Source organism: Urocampus carinirostris, chromosome 2 (genome assembly GCF_059441175.1).
Source record: "Urocampus carinirostris isolate Australia breed hairy pipefish chromosome 2, RoL_Ucar_1.0, whole genome shotgun sequence".
Taxonomy (NCBI): Eukaryota; Metazoa; Chordata; class Actinopteri; order Syngnathiformes; family Syngnathidae; genus Urocampus; species Urocampus carinirostris.
In genome coordinates this window covers 48,500,752-48,522,788 of record NC_142350.1, presented here as the reverse complement: position 1 = coordinate 48,522,788, position 22,037 = coordinate 48,500,752, and the positions used below count along the sequence as shown (strand labels likewise).

Sequence of the window (22,037 nt, the reverse complement as noted above, 5' to 3'; positions counted from 1 at the left end):
CATTAGAATGGTCTCACCCCGCCTCGATGACGAGAACCTCGCACACGTCTATCAGTCGCCAGCAGTTCTGCGTAGCACTGATAATGATGACAGCATGTGTGTTTGAGCGTGCATTTTGGAATGTTTACAGTCTGTAATTTGTTTACAGGTTTTAATTGCAATGCTCTAATCTTCAAAAGCTGTTCATTTGCCTAAATTTGGCAGACGTATTCATGTAAAATGATGCGTTTTTCTGCACTATATTGCAGCTGGAATTTACCAGATGGGTAACTGAAGCGTGTCTGTAATATTCTCTTGAAGAAGAGTTTTTTTTTCTCCCTTGTACTCTTTATTTATTATCAGTGTTGCAAGAAGAAAGACCTAAATGATAACCAGAGATAAAGAGCCGAGATGACAGCAGTGTGACAGAAAGGGTGTGTGGGGGGGGGGGTGTTGAGGCTGATGCGCATACGTAAAACATCAGTTCTGAAAAATGGACAACGCGGATAAACTAACAGAGCTAGACGTCCAAATGCTGACACGTCGTGAAAGTTCAAGTGAGCTTCAGGTAGGACAGTTTTCTTATCTAATAATGAATTGAGGATTGTTATGTATGTCATGTTCGTGTCTTTTTATCCGCAAACACACGCGAACAGAAGTAAACAATCCTGACAAGAGGATGTGCTTGATAAATACCTTGTGGAATGTGTTAACTGGGTCATCGTAAATAAGTCTCCCCTGAGGAACAATGTAAATCTGTCAAGGAACTTCTCAAAAGGATTCTGGGAAGATCTGTTTCATTCTTTACCAAAATTATTATCAATATTGACTTTTTTTTAAATTGCACAATTCAGGCCAAAACTAATTGATTTGCAGGGAATAGTATTGAAACGTAGAGCGCATTGTTTACGAGATTAAATTTGGCTCTCAAAATAAACCTGTATTAAAAGATTTAAAAAAAGGCTCATATTTATAAAGGCAGTGAAACGGGCAAATCAATTTTCTCAAAAATGTACACAGTTAAATTTAAGGCCTCCGTTTGGGTGTTTAGCTAGGTTGTGTGTCACAGCTCCTCCCAATACAAACTAAGTCTATTCTGTGTTTGTGTGGTCTGCTTTCATGGGGTCTCTAACACCCTCTGGTGGCCAAATTGAGTGCTGCAGTACCTGACTACCGACCACACCAAGCATCTGAATCCAATCTTGTATTGGCATGTCAATGCTGGGTCATTTTGCTTGTTAAAGATAATATGAGTATGACTTTAAAGGAAAAAAACAATCACAGAATACATGGGCAATATTTACATGGTAGTAATTGTAGACTAGCTTAGGTTGTTAGGTAATTCTGTTTTTTCCTCCCTCTTTAGCATCACTTCAAGGCTTGGACCCATAGTGAATAAAAAATTGCAAAAGAATACCATATGGTATTACGCCAACTCACAAATTCTTTGAGAAGCATACGAAATTCTGTATTGAATGAAGTAAGAGAAAGGTTTTGTGGGGTTTAATTTAGCCAATAGCATATCTGTATGTTCCTTATGCTGTGACTCAGACCAAAAGGAGACCAGCATTTTATATGACATCAACCAATAGCTCACTATAGGCAGGAACACTGCAAACTTGGAATTAGTTCTACTTTGAGCCCACAAAACAATTTGTTTTTTTCAGTAGGGAAATTGCTGTAGAGGGGCCAAAAAAAAACACTTATTCCATACTGTAAAGGGAAAACGTTGTAAGGCTGGGACGCAGTGTCGTAGGGTCTGCATTTATATTTTTGTTGTGCTTTTGTTTTCTTTTCTTTTTTGAACATACAATAAAGGCATTCTATTCTGTCCAACAAACAAAAGACAACAAAGGTGAAAACATTGCAGTGTTGGGGAATATCTACTATGAGAGTCATTTTCAAACTCCAGTCCAATTGAATTATCTCCAGATGCTGGAGCTAGTGTATCTGACCTGCATTTCACAGTATTTAACCACACGTATTGTTATTTTTACATACAACTCCTTTTCCCATTCCCTTTATTTCCTTTTACCATAAAAATTGCTGACGTTATCCTCGTGGTTGTCAATACTCGAGAATGATCTTTTTTCATGTACCTTATAGCCTGAACTCCCAACGCAGTCATCTTCACAACCGCAACACGAGATTGGGTTTTCCTCCTCAGCTTTGTTTCAGTCAATACTCCCCATTCAAGAATCCACAGAGTGTCATCCCCAAACCCAACTGGAGCTGCAGGACCTCGAGCATCAGCAGCCCCCTGCTGAACAAACTCAACTAGCGCGGGTAAAGCGCAGTTCTCTCTCCGTCTTCCTTTTGGCTTTCTGTTTGGTTGCCCTCATCCTTGGGAGTGCTTACTATCACTTTTTTCATCGCGGGAACGAGATCCACGAAGTTCTTGGTGGGCTCAATAACACACCATAAAAAATAACTTATGCACATTTTGTTCTAATTTAGCTACTTCTTGCTTGTAGCAGGCCCCTGCGTGTCCCCGGCCTGCCATCAGGCATCAGTCCATCTTTCCATGTCTGCTGACCCCTTCACGCACCCTTGTGACTACTTCCTCTTCTCATGCCAACCGAACCAACCATTGCCTGATGTTCAGAAGAATGGAGAAGGCAAATCCGGAAGAGATGTCAAAGAGAAAAGGAAACTTTATAGAAAAACAGAACTGCTGAAGTATCTCAGGGACATTTTGGGTAAGGAGTATTAAACCTTTTTTTTTAATTGCTGAAAATAATCCACCGAATCGCGGCGCTTTGCAGAATCTGCTGATGGTCTTGCAAGTTCCGCTGTGCAAAAAACAAAAGGGTTCTATCGCACTTGTTTGGACACCAAGTCACTGGATGTTGCTGGAGAAGAGCCATTCCTTGCCCTCATACAAAAAGTGAGTCTATATAAATAACGTGACATACTTATGGAACTTAGATATCTGATTTTGCTTTTATTTACACTTTTGAGTCTAAATGCTTTTCTCAAAAAGTGATCTTGATTCTTACACTTAATGCATTTGGAAAAAAAACAGCTACACATCGAATAGACACATATTTATATACACGGAATCACTGTTAAATATTTTGAGGGGAAACAAATTGTAAAACTATTGTATTTCCCAGGTAAAAATTTGAATATTTATTAATAGTGTTAGTACATCAGCTAAAAAAAATGTTGGGTAGATTGTACATTTGAAAAAATGCAATTAAAAAAAAAAATAGATGAAAGACTTAATTGTTGAGATTCATTTATTTTTCCAACTGCATTTCAAAAATTAGAACCCTTTGGAAAAATATATTTTGCTCATTTCACGTATTTTTTTATGATATTTCATTACTTGTTTTTACATTTATTTTGTAATTATCTCCCAACTTTCATATTATATACATTTGCTTTTTTCATGATTTAATTTTGTTATTTTCCGATGTTTTTCTTTTTCTTTTTTAGCAAACTACAGTTGTTTTTTGAATTAATGTTTTCTACTAAAATAAAAACATTCAATTATAATCCTGTTATAAAATATATTTTATATAATAATTGAAATGAACACAATATATTTCTATGGCAGGTGGCAAATAATTTTTCTCAATTCAAGACTTTTAGAATTATTTTTTACTAGGAATCGTGGTTCTTTACTATGCATATGACAATAAACACTTTCAAACTTTTTAAAAGATTGTTTTCCTTATTGAATAATTTATATTTTGATTTATTATTTTTAACTTGTTTGTCTACCAAAGTAAGAATAATTACTCGAACTTGCAGGTGGAAAATATTTCTGCTCAATTTCAGATTATTCTATGAAAATAAGAAATTATGTTTATCTTTGATTTTTTTTTTAACTAAAACAAAACTAAATGAGCAAAATCATCTGCCATATCAAATAATTCATATTTTAATTTATTTTTAACTTATTTGCTTAGTAAATTAAAAATAATAGCACTTGAGACAGCAGGTTGGAAATAGTTTTGCTCATTGGAAATAATGTTTTTATAATGAGAATTAGAAATCAGTATTTTTTTTTTATTCTTTGACACCAAAATAACATTTTTGAAAAACTTTACTTATGGCAGGTTATTGTGCTCATTATATTAAATAATAAATATTTTAATATATATTTTATTTTATTTTTTTTACTTGGCGGCACGGCGGATGAGTGGTTAGCATGTCCGCGGCACAGTTCCGAGGTCTTGGGATCGAATCCTCCTATGCGGAGTTTGCATGTTCTCCTCGTGCTTGCGTGGGTTCCCTCTGGGCACCCCAGTTTCCTCCCACATTCCAAAAACACGCAGTTCAGGTTAATTGGCCGGTCCAAATTGTCCCTAGGTGAGAATTAGCGAGCGAGTGAGTTGTCTGTCTCTGTGTGCCCCACGACTGGCTGGCAACCAGTATAGGGTGTCGCCTGCCCACTGCCCGAAGATAGCTGGGATGGGTCTTGGCACCCCCGGGGACCCTACTGAGCAGTAGCCTAGATGGTAAGGCGCCCGCTTTGAGACTGGGAGGTCGGTGGTTCGCGCCCCGGCCGAGTCATTCCTAAGACTTAAAAAGTGGTCGGCGGCGCCCTCTGTTGGCTGCGGCTGCATCGGCTCGCTACAACGGGTCAGGTGCAATCGACATTTCGTTCTGTGTACATTGTTACACAGAATGACAATACAAGGAAATTATTATTATTATTATTATAAGCGATGCAAATAATGGACAGATTTTTTAACCTGTTTGTCTAGAAAATAGTTTTTCAAACAGGAAAAATGGTCTGGAATTTTCACATCAGTTGATTATGATAATTTCAGATGACCTTACTGCTTAGTCTTCTCTTTTTCATGTATTGCATTGATAGGTTTGCACTTTAGTTGCCATTTTAAATAAAGAGAGAAGACATCAATCCCCATCTTTCTTTTATTTACATAGCCTAGGTTACAAAATCGAATGTGCCCTAAGGGTGTGGACCGCAAAGGGATTGGCCGACAATGATGTATGAGGCAAATCAACGGACAACAGTGTGCAATTACAGTCAAAATTACAAACTATAAAATGTTCTTTGCTGGTGTCCAATATTAAAAACAGAATAAACTTATTATGCATGTGCTGTAATATCTCATAGCTCTAAGACGGACGGGCATGCCCAAAGTGGGGCCAATTACGGCCTGTGATCCAGTTTTTACTGGCCCGCATCCTCTGACATAAAATAAATCATATGTGTCCTGCTAGTAATGTTGACTGCAGTATGAAATAAATCTGTACAAAAAATAATAATCACCATTTCACCTTGCCCTTGACTTCCCTGAAAATTTTAGGCCATTCAATTTCCGACATGGCGACTGTAAATAAAAAAAGGAAAGTCAACTGTGAGGGTTGCCGCTCTCAGGACAAGTGGAAATTGGAATTTCTTTTCACTGAAATCCGAAACAACTGCGTCTGGCTAAATTGCCAAGAGACTGTGGCTGTTTCAAAGAATATAATATCAAAAGACACTGCTAGACGAAACATTCTATCTATCTATTTACCTTGGTCATATCCCTCAAGAGGGGTGACCGACAGCAAGACAACACATACTATAAAAAAAAAATAAAAGAGAAAAAATAGCAAAAAAACACACACAAACATTTTTGGACCATGGCCAACCCAATTGCCCAAAAACCCAAACAAGTTAGGCACCTCGGCACCTAAGTTGGTCATGCTTTCGTCCCTCCAGATGAAACAGGACACAAGAAAGCAGCCATGTCACTCGGGTCAGGGTGACACAACACACTCTTTTGTTCAACAGCAGGGCCCGACAGCTTTCACTGGTTTACCCCTGCCGCATCATACGGGTGCCCAGCCTATCCTTAAGAACGCGTCCACAATCCCACTATCCTTTCACAACACGTCTCCACTCCTTTCTGTCACCAACAAGAGCTCTAGCTTCCATTATATTTAGACCCCTTTCCTGCAGTGCACTCATAACACCATTCATCCACATCAATCGTGGCCTTCCTCTTGGTCTCCTTCCATTGACTTCTGCTCTGTAGATCCTCTTCAACATTCGCTCCTCATCCATCCTCTCCATGTGTCCAAACCAACCGAGTACTCTCTTATCAACACGCTTGCTCAGTTCCACGACTACTCCAGTTCTGTCTCTCACAATTTCATTTCTCAGTCTATCCAATCTTGTCACTCCTAACACAGTCCTCAAACACTTCATCTCAAAAACATTCAACCTCCTTCTTAAATCTGGTTGCATGGTCTGCAATGGTGCAGAGACTTGGAGCCTGAACGCAGATTTAAGACGAAACATGCTGACTACAAAAACCTAACTAGAAACAAACACTGTGAAAGGGAAGGGAACTGGAAGCTGTTTTAACGGCACCGCAGCACTTTTTCGCGAGACCCTGCGAGTCAAATTAAATTGCTACAAAAGCGAGCTGCAAGGTCACAAAGCTGATCGCCTAGCACTGCAAACCTTTCACGAAGGGTACATTTATTAAAGACGGTTCAAAGAATGCCAGGCTAAGTAGTCTGCCCTCACACATTTTCAGCTTACCAAATCTGGCCTGCTTCCTGAAAAGTTTGGGACACTCCCGCCTTAAGACTTTTGAAGAGTGGAGGATGGCTTTTGTAACAGGTAAATTCATTTAAATTTGTGTCCATCTCACACTTGCAGCTCGGAGGTTGGTCGGTGTCAGGCAAATGGAATAGAACGGACTTCAACTCCACTCTGAGTGTGCTGATGAGAGACTATGCCACATTTCCCTTTTTCAACGTCTATGTTGGTGAAGATCCCACGGAAACCTCCGGCCGAAAAACCAAACCATACATACAGGTCTGTTTTTTAACAATTCTTCGCATATTACAGTATTACATCAGTTAACTGAGTTAATGAGGGGTGGAACCTCCTGTGAAAAGTAAAATTGGGCGAAGTAGCATCGGACCTTCATAAAGCCCACCCAAAAAGTCAAACTTACCTCCAGATGATGTCCTTACCGACGGCGAGTATACGACCTAACACACAATAACACCTACAGATCTACAAATAAAAACATAGAACACAGAATTTCAGTTCATAAAATGGTCTTTATTGTCATTAAATAAAAGTACAACAAAATTTGAGGTTTTGCAAGTGATTTAGAAAGCAGCTGACTAGCTGTACACTAGCATTGAGTATCCTCTGATTGAGCCAGGTCTCCGTGATGATTAGAATACAACCGTCGCAATGTTTCCTATGAGTTGTAGCTCCAAGTCACCCGTTTTTTAAGTAATGGATCTAGGGTTAGTGAGATACAGGCTTGGCAGGAGTAGTTAGTGAGAATTGCTACGTAGCCTAGCCGCGGTAGGCCTTCTTTTCTGATGCTGCCTCAGTCTCTTCCGGGACCTGATAACAATCCACGGAGCACCTGCTGATGATCACCATTTATTTGCATTCTTCTGACTTTCCTCAGAGTCCGATTTAATTGAAATTGTTTTCAATGTAACGAGCTTCTAAAATACTAGCTCAGCAGTAGCCATTCTCTGCAGTTTGTTTTGGGGCCTGACACATTGACATTGACCGCCTACCTCGCCCGTTTGACCGCATACACCAGCCTATCACAGTAGTGCACACAGTCACGCTCACCCAACACACACACACAAACACAACCTGTCTCTTATATAATTTCCTGTCTGCTGCAGAACACAATGCCCAATGCATTGATATTAATGACGATAAAGACAATTCAATAAGGGTTAACACGGTTGCTTGAAATCCTTATAAATGCTTGAATTTTAAAGTGTTTTCAAGAATTGAAAAGTGCTTCAATTTTGATTGTAGTCCTTGTAAAAGTTTGAAATTGTTGCTGTTTCTCAAGCAGTCTGCTTAAAAAAAATACACCAACACTGCTCTCTGGTGGCTTCGCTCTGCCATTGGATTTCTTTTTCACTCGTGATTAACTGCAGCTTTCATTAGTTTGTTCTGCATTGTCCTATAAAGCGTCATCTCCCCCTACGGGTCGCGCCCAAGAAAACAGGTGCATGCTAAACCTAAACAGGACACTATGAAATGCAAAGATTACGTATCAATTACGGACATTTATCATAGGCCATGCAAAAAAATGAAGCTATCGGCTCCCTGCGGTAAATTGTAATGGGAAGAACTTCCTGCAACTGTAAATGTAAGCTACATATTAAGGTGCTGTCATTTTTACCCAACACCTATATGGGGAAAGATTTGTCTCGAAAACATATACATTTGCGATTTACTGTAAAAATCATATGCCTTCAAAATCGCATATGTAAATAGCAAATATATTTGTGGCTCTGCAAATACATGATTCGCACTGGATTTCTTCTTTTAAATGTACCGGAGAAAGTGGCTTTGAAAGTCCTTAAAAAGTGCTTGACTTTTCCTTTTGTTGAGGTTTTTGAGTATTTCCTTGCCCTCGTGTAGGTTTTAGATCAGGGGATGGTGTAATCATAGTCTGTGGTTTACAATAATCTGTGGTCTGTGCAGCCCTTTGAGACTGTGAGTAAGGGCTATAAGTATAAACATGATTTGACGTGAATTTGAAAAAGTTGTTCGAACCCTGTCCAATACAATTCACAATCCGCAAAGTGTCAAAACCGCGAATAGTAAACCGGGAGACAGCGAGTGGTTACTGCATCCACATTTCTGACGCTGCCACTCTGCCGACAGATCGATCAGCCTGACCTGCTGATCCCGATCGAATGGAACAGCGAAGCTGAGAAGTCTCAAGTCACAAGAGAGGTTGGTGAAACCAGACACTTGCGCGAATCCTCGCCGTGCTACTTACACTTCGTTTTTCTGAAGACTTTACGCCCGTTCCTGACTTCGTGCGATCGGTACCTGGCACTCCTTGGAACCCCGCAGGGAAGCATCATGATCCACGTTAGCGCCTTCACCTTGCTTTCTTCCAAGCTTGCCGAGGCCGTGGCGCCTCTAGAACATCGCAAAGCCAAAGGGCAGCTATACCGACGTATGACCATCAGGGAGCTGCAGGTAAAAGTCCACATTGCTGAACATAGTTATGGCAAATAGCATCGTTTTATTTATTTTTTTATTGTTATTATTTCTTTTAATGAATATTTGTGGTAATAATTGAAATTAGTACATAAAATTTGTGAAAATATCTGACAAAAGAATAGGAGAAATTTTACTTGGAAGGTTACTCTTGAACTTGAACTTTCATTCCTACGCTGGAATAAAAGAAAATATCTATTGGCAGATAATTTTTATGTATTCTATTTTTCATATTTTCCGATATTTTTGCTAATTGCTTTTCGAATGAGAAAAATTATCAAATTTGATAAATGGGTTTGACAACAAATCCACTTTTTGGTATTATTTTTCTTATTTTTGTTATATTATTAAACTCATTTTGAGTAAAAATAAAATGAACTTTATGGTCATGCATTGGTTGGCAAATAACTATTCTCATTTTTTGTACAGTGGGGAAAATGGGTATATTTAGTCAACCACTAATTGTGCAAGTTTTCCGACATGCAAAGATAGGAGAGGCCTGTAATTGTTAACATGGGTAAACCTCAACCGTGAGATACAGAGTGTGGAAGAAAAAAAACTGAAAATCCTCATTGTTTGACAGACCGTTTTATTACTTTCAAGTGGGATAACTTGCACTATTAGTGGTTGACTAATATGGAAAACAAATTATGTCGTGCAGTGGTTAGCACATTCGCCTATGCCGTGAAAGGTCCCTGGTTCAAGACTGGGTAAAAACATGTTGGCCTGGAGAGAGATGGGCGCCACCAGGCTGTACTTGCCCAAGACACACCACGGGAAATAGTGCCCCTACATCCTTATTGGTTAAGGGATACAACCAACCAAATATGAAAATTAGTGTTTGCTAAACAGATCAATAAGTTTGTGTTGTTGTTTTTTTTACTATATTTTGCCTTTTTTTTTCTTACAGAAATAATTAAATTTGTGATTTTTTTGCCAACACATCAATATTTTTTTATCATTTAACAAATGTTACTATATACTTTTTTAAGTTTAAAAAAAAAATAGTACAGAGAATTACCAGAATTATTTGCCTACAGATCAATTCATTTTAAAGTAATATTTTTCCTATTTTACTATATTGTTTAAGTTTTCTAGCAAAATAGACAAAATAATATTTGGAATTACACAATATAACAAAATGTACTTTTGCTATTTTTCTTATTTTATTGAAAAAACAATCTAAGGGATTTTAAAAAATACATTCAAAAACAAATCGTAGAAAGGGACAAATAATTCTTATATTGATGTACATTTTTTTGCCTGCAGGACAAAATAGCTTAAAGGGGTACCTCAAGTTTAATTTATTCCAGGATCGTACAAATAGCTCGAATTGCTCGTGTAAATTGCGAAATTTTATGACATGAACTATTTAAAAATGTATTGGTCCATCCCAATCCTCCCAAAATCATCCGGATGAACTCTAAATAGCTGTCCTTCTGATCAATAAAAACACATTCAAATAATAATTAACATTAAGAAACACAGAATAAGATGATATTAATGAAATCAAATGCGAGGTTATTATGAACACCTCTGGGTAAATGAAGTCTTTGCAAGGTGGGTGCTGCAAGGAGGAGTGACTGAGATCAGATCCATACCTGACAACGTACAGTGTATGTTTCCCCCGTATTATCATTTCAACTTGTTTACGTGTTATCAAAATTTGTATTTGTAATAATATTGACTGGTAGAAGACAACAACAACAAGTTTTTCGGGCCAGTAGTAGTTTGCATGCGCAAACTAGAACTAGCTGACGCTGGCAGTGGTAGCCTCTGGGAATGCTCGTAACCGTGCTCGTGAGCGAGCAAGATTTTTGTTGCAAATAAAACTCGTGTATTGAAATATTTGTGTTTAGAGGTGATCGTACAAAGAGGTCCCACTGAACTCTCGGTTTTTAGCGCCGTTTGCTGTCCCATTCATCCGATCCCATTTCTATGCTTAGCGCCAGGCCCCGGCCGTTGACTGGCTGGGTTGCCTGCGGGCGGCCTTCCGTTCAAAGTCCCTGACTGAAGAAGATGTGGTCCTCCTGCACAACTTGCCTTACATCATGCAAATGTCGGACATTGTCGGAAACTGGATGAGCGGGCACGAGCTGAGCGCCAGGTACTGTAAGTGACCCTCAATGGAACTCCCCTCACCTGCTTTCCCTGCTCAGTTTCTGACCAAGCGTGGTTCTTCCCAGTGGCCCCCTGCACACGTTCATGATGCTCAACCTGCTGCACACCCTCCTACCCGCCCTGGACTCCAGATTCTCAGAAACCGCAAATAATTTATCGGTAGTTTTGGGCCAAGCCGAGGCGAGGCGGCGCCACCTCGACTCCAGAACGGATGCTTTGAGCGAGCTCTTTACCACCGCCCCTCGCTGGAAACGCTGCATGCTGGAAACGGAACGGGGTTTCGACGGGGTTTTGATGGAACTCTTGAGGCAAAACGTCGCCGGCGGGGAGGTGAGGAGATGTTGAGCGGTTTTTATAAGCACATTAACATGACATCATTTCTCTAGAACAGGGGTCAGCAACCTTTTCGGTGTGGAGTGCCATTTTCAAATTTCCTTGTAAATCAGTGTGCCACACCAAGGTTAATGAATCGCACAACATTTTTTTAATATCCAACATAGCTGTCATTTTCCACCAGTCCAAATATACAAAATGGATAAACATTAAAATCGTATAACTGACCAATTTATCTTTCACTATTCTTGTTCATCTATTAACTAAAAAATGAATGTGAACAACATGTGGAATGGCCTGTGGCCATTCATGACTTCATCATTTTACCACAAGAATTAACCAGAATCGACCATTCTTCATCAACTATAAACTACAATCAAATAAACAAGTAATATGGACAGCTACTATACCATTCATCAATGATATATTGTTGCAGAAAATATAAAAACTTGAAATAACAGCAGCAAAGCAGAAGGCACGCATGCGCACACACGCATACATGCACACACACGCTTCTTTAAAATATTCACCATCAGTAAATGGTTTTCTGTGCTTTGCTATGCAGTGAGCAATGTGATAGCTTGCTTCAGTGGTGTATTTAGCAGTGACAATAGTTTTCAAGGTCTGTGTTTGCCGTACCTGGACACTGCGCGTTTAAATGTCAGACTCATCCTTGAAATTATGTTCATGTTTCGTCTCGTAATGACGTTTAACACTTGCTGCGCGAGGTACAACGCTCCCGAGGCATAATGCACAAAACAGCACGGTCATTTTTTGCACAAAGCCTCATTCGTCTGTCCACGCTAGCTGGAAAGAATGAGATGTTTTCGCTCGAGGAGCCGTCACGATTCGTTCATTTATCACGCGCCGGTGTTTCTGTGGCTGGGTTAAAACACGGATCCCTTATCGGCGCCGCGCAGTCACACGCTCACACACGAAGCAGAGGAGGAGGGCGCTACTGTGAGGCCTCTAAATAACACAGCGTGCAACTGAAAATGTTGCACGCTGTGTTATTTGTTTAAATGTTTAAATTTCAGGTAAAAATGCGCATTTTTAAAAAGTAATCATTATTATTTTGCCGTGCGCTCGCGTGCCACTGGTGAACCCCTCGCGTGCCACTGCTGGCACGCGTGTCATAGGTTGCCGACCCCTGCTCCAGAATGTCTTTATTGTCTGACAGGCCGAGGAGCTCATAGAAAATATCTGGTCCTCCTACAAGTCTCAACTGGCCAAACTCAAGTGGACTGACCAAAAGGTGCTCCGGTTTCTTATGGGAAAGGTGATTTAAAGCACAAGTTTGCCTTTGAACTTCAAAACGGATAAAAATGATGACGTTTTCTGCCTCCAGGTTCGGTCCGTAGCTCAAAATATTGCGGCGACAAAAGAAACATCCAGTAAGGATGAGCTTGACCTGCTTTATTCTGAGGTAAATGACTTCCTGAAATAGACTGCTCTCTCTGTTCGCCGGGATGAGTAAATCTAGTTATTTCGTCGATTTATAGAGGCTCTCTATTTTAGTCTGCAATCTTGCCCATTGATTTTTAGTGTGGCCTTTTTCATAAAAAAGGGGCCTTTTTTTCATAAAAAAGGGGCCACATAAGTAACTTTAAAATAATCACCGTATATTTCAGTATTCTGCAAAAAGATGTGTCTCTAATGTTAAAGTTACAGTGTGTAATAGTTGACCACTTTGTGTGGTGTCGTGCATCCTAAAACGAGTGTTAAAAAGCACAAGGAAGAGTACAAACTACGGAGTCTCAAAGTGACCGAAAGTCAGTCAAGTCATGTTCATTTGTATATCCCTAAATCAATAAACACAATATTATTTTCCCTCACTTTTTGCCTAGCTTCTCTGTAAGAAAGAAAAAATAAAAGGAAATAAAAGAAGAGGAAAAAAGAAAACATGAAAAAAAGAAAAAAGTTAAAGAAATGGAATAAAAAGAAAAGGAAGACGAAAAAATGGAAAAGGAGAAAATAAAAATGTAAAAATCGATGAAAATTCAAAGAGAAAAAAATAGAGGTAAAATAGAGAAAAGGGGGAAAAAGAAATAAGGAAGAAAATAAGGAAAAATTGCAAAAAAAATACTTAAAATGAGCCAAATTGATTTTACACGGGAACATTTTTTCACTGTGTTCTATTTTTTTTGTTTTTGTAAACAAAGAAATAAAACATTGTGCAAAAAAAAGTTAAAAATAAAAGAGCCAAAACACAGGTTATGAGTGTAGCCATTGCAGCAAGATGTCAGCCAATCTTGTCAGCTCCCTCCAGATGAGGATCATCCTAGGTCGAATAAATGCAAATTTTGTTGACCGCTGTGTATTTGGAAATAATGCATGTTTACAGTATATATATTTTTGCTTGTTGCTTAATGTTTTTGTTTTTTCAAACTGAGTTTTTTTAATACCACTAGGAGACACTAGATAATACACACTGTCCCTTCAAAAAAAATTAAACCTGGTCAAATTAAAGTTAGTAAACTAATAAACTGCCAATCTGCCAAGCGTTATGTAATCAGGACACAAAAAATAGAATTGTGTTCCGTTAGAGAAAGACGTTATCAAATTATAGGTACATTTCGCCTAAATACGGATTACTTTCGTAGGATAAAAATTTAAAGGATAAAAAATTTAAGTCCGGTGTGCTTTAGTTTTAACTCTTTTTAATCAAGTTACATTACTGCCATTTTATTGTATTCGGATTACGTTACTGATTACATTTTCCAACAGGTAATTAGTATCTGTATCCGATTTCATTTTAAAAGTAACCCCCCCAAACCTGGATATAACCTATTTTCACTCTGATGTATGCAGTCATCAATAACCTTAAGTATGCATCTTTAAATTTAAAGTATATACAGTAGATGGGATACGTATTAATACGTTATAAGGTGGGAATGTTGGAAAATGGCTGTACCCTGGGGATGGAAAACCTATGGTAACTAACTTAAGCCCACCCCCGAACACCCGGTACTGCAGATAAAGCATATAATAAGTAACCCTTGTGTGTAATATTCCTCAATATGTTTGAAAAAAGGAGGGTTTTTTTTACCTTTGATGTGAAGTGGCTGGTTCACTGGATGCAGAGGGGGTGAGAAGATGAAGACGGTGGATTGAGAATGAAACCGATTTTAAATCTTCCACTTACAGGGATTGTCATGCCCCGAGAAGTTTTACTTTTACTTCAAACGCCTCCTTTTTTTTTTATCAATAGTCCCAATTGTTACTTCGTTACAGCCATGCAACCTAGCGAGGGTAGCCAGTGGTATGCCTCATTTGTATTTCATAATATTTGCAAACTTTGGTTCCCTGGTTATCATGTTTTTTACTTTTTCCTTTAGCATCACTGTGCAAGCCCAGGGACCCATAGCAAATAAATACAGTACAAACTTGAACTTTTGTTTTTGTTAGCCACCCAAAATGATTTGTTGATGTCATATTGGGGGGAATGCCATAAAGAAGGGGCAAAAAAAACATCTTATTCCACACCGTAAAGTGAAAACATCCATAGAGCCAATGTAAATATGTATATTCATTAGTTATTTTTTACATACATGTTACAAATACACAGAAGATCTAAGTGTAAGACACAATTATTAATAAAATCTGAGGTCTGATTTAATAAGCATATGCTTCCTCCTATACTCCCTTTCGAACCTGTACGATAAAATTGTGTGTTTTTTGTTGTTTTTGTGTTTGTTGGATTTGTTGTTTTGTTTTCGTTTTGTCATGCTTAAAAAAAAAGTCTCTTTCATTCATTTATTCATTCAACATTGTAAGGTGGGGCCACTGTATACAATGGGTCTACTATTTTTCATATTGTAACTCTGAACGAGTAGGTGTAAATTCTCAAGCTCGATATTGAATTCATTTTTTCTATGCATATGGCTTTAGATTTCATCTGTTTTAGTTTTTTTTTGGTGACTAACACCTTTCCCAAAATTCCAAAAGTTAATGACATCACTGACTCCACTGTTGCACAATCCTAGGTATCCATAAGTCCCAGCAGCTTCTTCTCCAACTACCTGCAGCTGCTGTCCTTGTTGCAAAAAAGACGCAGTAGACTTCTGCACCGAAGCCAAGATGACATTAATATGTAAGCGCCTCGTTTTACAGTGCCTCCTTTCTGAATTTTGTGTTTTTTGCATATTTATCACTCACAAAGGTTTCAGATCATCATACCAATTTTAATATCACACAGAGACAACCCAAAAGAATACGAAATGCAGTTTTAAAATGTTGATTCCATTTCTGGCACTATGTGAAAAAGGAATTGCCCCCTGAACCTAATAGCGAGTTGGGCCACCTTCGGCAGCGATAACAGAAATCAAACGTTCCCGATAATTGGTAATGAGTCTTTTACAACGCTGTGGAGGAATTTTGGCCCACTCTTCTTTGCTTAATTGTTTCAGATCTGCCATATTGGAACGTTTTCTAGCATACCTACATTATCTCAATTGGATTTAATTAGAGACTTGACTTTTTTTCTTCTTTTTTTTTGAGCCATACCGAGGTGGGCTTGTTGGTGTGTTTTGGATTGTTGTACTGCTGCATGGTCCAGACGTTATCCTTCAGGATCTTCTGCTAAACAGCAGAATTCATTATTCCTTCAACCAGAGCGAGCAAGTTGTCCTGGTTCTGAAGCAGCAAAGCAGCCCGAACCATCACAATTCCACCCCAATGACATGACATGTCAATGGTGTTCTTGAGATGTTGTAGCCTACTTCACTTTGTCTTACAGATTCAATTTAAGTGATTTATTGATTCACCAATGGTGGTGGCAATCAATTTTGGGTGAGGCTTGTGGAATTGATTTTAGCTCTCCCCAAACTGTGGTTAGTCAGTTACTTTACGGTGTAACAAGGTTGGAAAATTACATTTTGTAATTCCTTGGGTTGTCTATGTGAGATTTTTTGGTTTGAACAAATTTATTGACACTTTTAACAGCAAATAAACAATGTGAGGTTTGAACAATTTTTCTCGACACTTTTAACAGCAATTAAGCATAATCAATATTTCGTTATACCATTTTCTAACATTATGACGTTTGAATAATTTTTGTCGACACTTTTAACAGCAATTAAATACATTCACAATTTCATTATATCATATTCTAACAATATGAGGTTTGAACAATTTTTATCGACACTTTTAACAGCAGTTAACCAATGTGTGAAGGGCAATACTATTGTGACACTGTAATTGCTTTGATAATCTGAAAATGTTTGTGAGTGACAAATATGCAATAAAACACAAATCAGGAAGGGGCAATTTTTTTTATAGCAAAGGTTCATGTAAATCTTGGTTATTCTTTGCACCTTAGTCTTTCTGTCACGCCCTCTGTTCATGGTAATGAGCTGATCATTCCCATGGGAATTTTCATCCCTCCTCTCTTTCATCCCACATACCCAAGGTAAGTATTAACTTTTTCTTGTTAATTAAAACTAATAGTTAGGAATGCACCGAATGTTTGGCATCAAATGTTTTGGATGAAAATCAACAAAATTGAAAAACGAAAAAAAAAAAGGCTTCTGAAAGAACGTCACGTCTAAAGTGAGGCGAGCCACCTCACTCTGGAGCGGGGTTTGTACAATTAGTGACTTCATCTTTTTAATTTAGCTCATAAGAAAGATGGATATAGAGATCAAAACAGGAACTTTTCAAAGCATCTAGCAACAAGACATTTTCTCAATAGTTCTTGTGTCCCTTCGCTTGCATGTTTTTTTCTAGCCACTAGCTGGACTTTGGCTAATATTTGTATGTAACACTTCAGAGCTTACCACAGGCAAGCCTCTTAATTTTTTAAAAACCCATTTTTATTATTTTACATTGTGAATATGCAAATATGACTGTTGCACTAGTTTGCGCCGACCTCGCAACACCATCATCATTAATTTACTCCAGTTCATTCACTAGTTGGTCATTGGGAATTTCTAGGAAGTTTGGTTTCTAAACTGCATTTGTTTGTGGTAGTTCATTGCGCCCATTTGAACCCAATTCTTTAATAAATTCACAGTTCCTGAATCCCCTCGGGTCGTAAGGGGCACCACTTTTTGTGGTGTATCTTGGGCATGTGCAGCCTGGCGGCGTCCATCCCTCTCCAGGCCGCTTTTTTTTGGGTAGGGATTTGCTACCCCACATGAAACTGATCTTAGTTTCCGCGGATACCAGTAGAAGGACAAGCCTCCTTATCTGACTCAGACACGGCACTCTCATCATCTGGTTGCTGTTGTTTTTCAGTGTGAAGCGTTATCCGGCTGTTCAGAGATGCCTTTGCATTGACGGGCAGCGGCGTGTTACGATACTGAAACTAGGGAAACATGATTTATTTCTGAAATAATGTGTATCAAATGACTACCTGGTAATGACACAGTAATAACCTGATTTTTTTCTTATTGTTTTTTTGGGGGAAATGCAAATCAAACTGGATGCTTTTTGTGCTAATCGATAACAAAAAATGTAACTCAGCTAAGAAAAGGTTGGCTACCCCCTTGTTTTAATATATCATCCTTGGGGGTCATTTGTTAAGGTTTTACCTTTTTAGTATTTCGACCAAGCGTTACATTTTTTTGTTCCGGCCACAACTTTCATTTTGGTTTTTCCTTTGGTTGCATGGCAGATGAACTCACCCCTTATTGTGCTGTGGGCTTATTGTTCGATGTCTGGTTGGGAAGGGCAAATGGGATGAATGCTTGGTGAATGTGTTCTTCTCTAGCAACCTCCCACTATAGGGATATGGCTTCGTTATATAGATAGATAGATTTTACCATCTTGGTATTTCGGCCAAAAGATGTATGTTCCGTTCCGGACACAAATTTTCATTTATGTGCATCCCCAGTAATATTAACAATAAAAGAACTGACATTTGTCCCTTTTTATTAACCAGAGCAATGAATTATGGCGTGATGGGTTTCCTCCTGGCCAAAGATCTCCTGCATGAGCTTCTACCTGACAGTAAGAAGGCTTTTCAGTGAGTTTAATCAACACATACACATTCAAAGCAAGAACTTTTGTGTCCCCTTTTAGTTTACTCCCAGAGTGAGACGGTACATGCCGTGGCAGATTGCGTTTGGTCCCGCTACTGCTCAGTAACAAGCGAACAGAGCAGAGAGTTTCCTCCCATAAGTGCCGCTCAGCAGCAGGAGGTGTGGGTGCAGTTTTCAGCACTGCAGATAGCAATGAAGGTTAGTGTTGTCATTGACAATCCGTGTTTCGCAGCATGTTCAACTTCCGTGATTCGGGCCGAGTAATTGGACGGAGAAAATAAGAAGCTGAAGAGAGCAGTTCAGTTGCAAACCTTCCTGTGTGGAGTATGCAATTTCTCCCCGTGCTTGCGTGGGTTTCCTCCGGGGACTCCGGTATCCTCCCACATTCCAAAAACATGCATGTCAGGTTGATTGACCGGTCCAAATTGTCCCTAGGTGTGAATGAGCGAGTGAGTTGTCTGTCTCTGTGTGCCCTATGACTGGCTGGCAACCAGTTCAGGGTGTCTCCTGCCCACTGCCTGAAGACAGCTGGGATGGGCTCCAGCAATCCCGCGACCCTAGTGAGGATAATGGATGGATGGATGTCATTTCATTGTTTTTATCTGAAGTACAGGGGGTTCAAAACGAATTACTGTAGGTTTCTATCCCCCGCTATATGGAAATTTCACCTTATGAACCTCACCTCAGAACGGATTAATGTCATATCCTAGGGCAGGGGCTGCGAACATGCGAGAGCCGCATGCTGCTCGTTTCCTCATCATATTTTCTATATACTGAGGCTCTTTGCCTCGTTTCATGTTTAGTTTTTTGTCCCCCTTCTTAAATAACACTTGAATCCATCAGAGTTAATAATAAATAATACTTTGAAATCAATTCGGCAGATTTGTTGTTTTTATGCTGCTCCGGACACATAACTGACTGGCAATCATCTGCGTAGGTTACGTCTAATTCCGGTCAGTGCGTGGTGTGGCTCTTTGACTCTCACAGTTAAAAATGTCTGCTCTTTGTGTCAAACTTGTTGGCCACCCCCGTCCTAGGGGTTTACTGTTGTGCTTAAAGTGAGCAACATTTTCCCAATTTTTTTCAAAGTGGCAGTTTGTAAGAGGTCAATGAGAGTGACAGAGTGTGTTTTTTTCACAGGCTTATCAGAAGAGTCTGAAGCAGAAGCCAGCAGACACGTCCATTTTGGGATTCTCCCACGCGCGTTTGTTTTTTATGGCGTTCTCTCAGGTAATTTCTTTTCGGCTTCACTATTTTTCATAGATATTTCGCCTCCTGGTGTTTGAATTATTCCTCAAAAGTTTGAAATATATTTCCCAACACTAATTTCTGTAGTGCAGTGGTGGTTAGCACATTTGACTGACATGCAAAACTCTCTGGTCCGAGACCGGGTATAATCATTTTTGGGCATGGAGAGGGATTTACCTGCCCAAGATACACCACAGGGAATTGTGCCTCTACGACCCTGGTGGTTCAGGAAACCGTAACTTATAACTTTATTTCCAATGTATTGAAAAACATATGATTTTTTTTTCCCTCAAGACAGTCTAATTTGAATTTATCATCAAACTGAATGGAAGTATTGTCCTTTTTACACTGGTTCCTCCTCTAGCCAGTCATGTTTGCCACTTGCCTGCAGGCTATGGCCTGTTGCTATAATTATGTTCTGTGTAAATATAACTTGCTTTATCTTTCAGATTTTCACTTTTTTCAGTTTCCTTCCCTAGCCACTCATTTAAGCCAGTTGTCTGTGGGCTATAATTTGTTTCGTTTGCTTACAACAACTTGACCTATCTTCATCTACTACCTCAGGTCAACTGCGACGTGGACCCCTATCATCACCTGATGCCGCTGGAGCCGTCTTTCCTGGTCTCCGCCGTTTGTAGCAAACCTGGTCTTTGTCCCACAAACCTCCAGTGCCCCCAAAAAACTCAGCTGTACTCATCACACGGATGCTGAAGGTTTTGGACGGAGACGTAAAAATGAAACAATTCAAAACTGTCCTGAGTGTCCTCATAACATATTTACACCCTGTCTTGCCGAAATTAGTCGGATCGGGCCTGAAATTATGTTCAGATTTCGTTACCCTGGAGACAACTGGATGGGATATCAACAGGCGATTGGAATTGAGGCTAGCGTGCGATACGGCTAGCTGCTCACGACCAGAAGCGAAGTCCAGGTTGTGAGGGGAAAACAACACTTGAAAATAAGAGACGCTAATGCTGTTAGCCTCGCAAGTCTGCTTACATCACACATTGCAGCCGTACGGTGCATGACTCCCATCTACAGCGATCAATTGGACAGTATGCTAATAATGCTAATTCTGCTAAAAGTGACAGTGCACTGTAATGTGTAATAAACCCGAAAATGAGTGCTAAAATATACAAACTACGGCGACTCAAAGTGACACAAAAGAAACATTTTTCTTTTCGGGTTTTTTTTGCCCAGCCTTTTGTGAGGGTTTTGAGTTTTCGGGTACCCTTAGCAGCAAGATGACAGAAAATTATGTATGATTTGTTATCTTTGATAGTGATTGGACCGCAGCTTGAAGATGTTACAGAACTTATGCTAGCTGCCAAGTCATTGGTGGGAGCTATAGAAACTAGTGTAGGTGGACGAGCACTAAAAAACAAAATCAAAAGGTTGGATTTCCAGAATATGGCAACATTAAAGACAACAGGTATATATAATCCCATACATTGTCTACATATGTTAAAAGTTGTTAATGATGTGTAAAGTAACTGTTTTCATTTAAGCAGCCTTGTTTCTGTTCCCAAATAAATGGTCAATATCCATGCATTGACAAGTTCTTAATACTCATTTAAAATTCTAAATTGGTGTATGGCTTCACATTATTAAAACAATTAAATTCCAAGGGCCTTTTATCGCTAAAATATCTCACAACAGATTGAGCCATTTATACGGGCTATATTTTTTTTACATGTTTTATTAAATGAAAGAAGCTTTATGTTCCATGATGGTTTTGAGTGTATGTCTCCTCTAATGGAATAGACTAATTCACTTTAAATTTCTTACCCATAAAAGATGTTGAGCACTGTTTTCAAATACAATAAATATTATTATTGGGCTCATACAGTAGATCCCCCGGTTACAGCGTCCCCACCTTACTATGTGAAATAAGATGTTTTTTCAGCCCCTTGTCCTATTTTTCTCTCCCATGAGACGTCAACAAATTATTTCTCATGCTCAAAAAGTTGAAATTGAAAGCTTGTGTGTTTGACAAGTTGTCTCCAAGATGCCTCCCTTTAATTGGTCATTATCATCTAAAATGATGGTCTGCTATCTATTTGAGCCATTTGCAGTGGTGTTAAAGGGAGAAGCAAGATGATCACCATGGAAACAAAGCTTGTGATTACCAAGAATTGCAAGGAAAGCATGCTAACAGCTCCCCTTGCCATTGTATGGCTGAATCATCACAAGTGGAATATTTCAAATTAGTTTTAACTTCTGCTGTCTCTTTCTCCATCTGAATCCACCCACCAACTCTAATATACCAGCTCAAACAAGTCGCACCAAAGATAATTCTAATTTTTCCTTTAGATCATTTATATATATATATATATATATATTATTTAATCATATGCATGTGTATTATTCCTAAGTAATACTTACTGTGT

The 22,037-nt window shown here is 39.0% G+C and overlaps 1 protein-coding gene across 2 annotated transcripts; it reads left to right on the top strand.

The window, feature by feature from the left end:
• The first annotated feature begins 434 nt into the window (after positions 1–434).
• On the top strand, positions 435–21,227 carry kel (Kell metallo-endopeptidase (Kell blood group)). 2 transcript variants are annotated; one of them, XM_088328001.1, is made up of 17 exons: positions 435–547; positions 2,086–2,380; positions 2,457–2,678; positions 2,745–2,866; positions 6,614–6,772; positions 8,618–8,689; positions 8,753–8,941; positions 10,909–11,069; positions 11,149–11,413; positions 12,597–12,695; positions 12,765–12,842; positions 15,403–15,509; positions 16,737–16,826; positions 18,300–18,367; positions 18,440–18,597; positions 19,540–19,629; positions 20,212–21,227. In XM_088328001.1, the coding sequence occupies exons 1-17, from the start codon at positions 473–475 to the stop codon at positions 20,356–20,358; spliced, it is 2,397 nt and encodes a 798-aa protein (XP_088184127.1). In that variant the 5' UTR covers positions 435–472; the 3' UTR covers positions 20,359–21,227. The 2 variants fall into 2 exon arrangements, with proteins under 2 accessions (XP_088184127.1, XP_088184126.1); XM_088328000.1 differs by having other exon boundaries at positions 2,454–2,678; positions 20,212–21,226.
• The last annotated feature ends 810 nt before the right edge of the window (positions 21,228–22,037 follow it).

Coding starts and splice junctions, on each gene's coding strand:
- kel (XM_088328000.1), top strand. CDS start 473: ATGGACAACGCGGATAAACTAACAGAGCTAGACGTCCAAATGCTGACA. Junction 8,690..8,752: donor AGTCTCAAGTCACAAGAGAG/GTTGGTGAAACC, acceptor GTTTTTCTGAAG/ACTTTACGCCCGTTCCTGAC. Junction 12,843..15,402: donor TTGACCTGCTTTATTCTGAG/GTAAATGACTTC, acceptor GCACAATCCTAG/GTATCCATAAGTCCCAGCAG.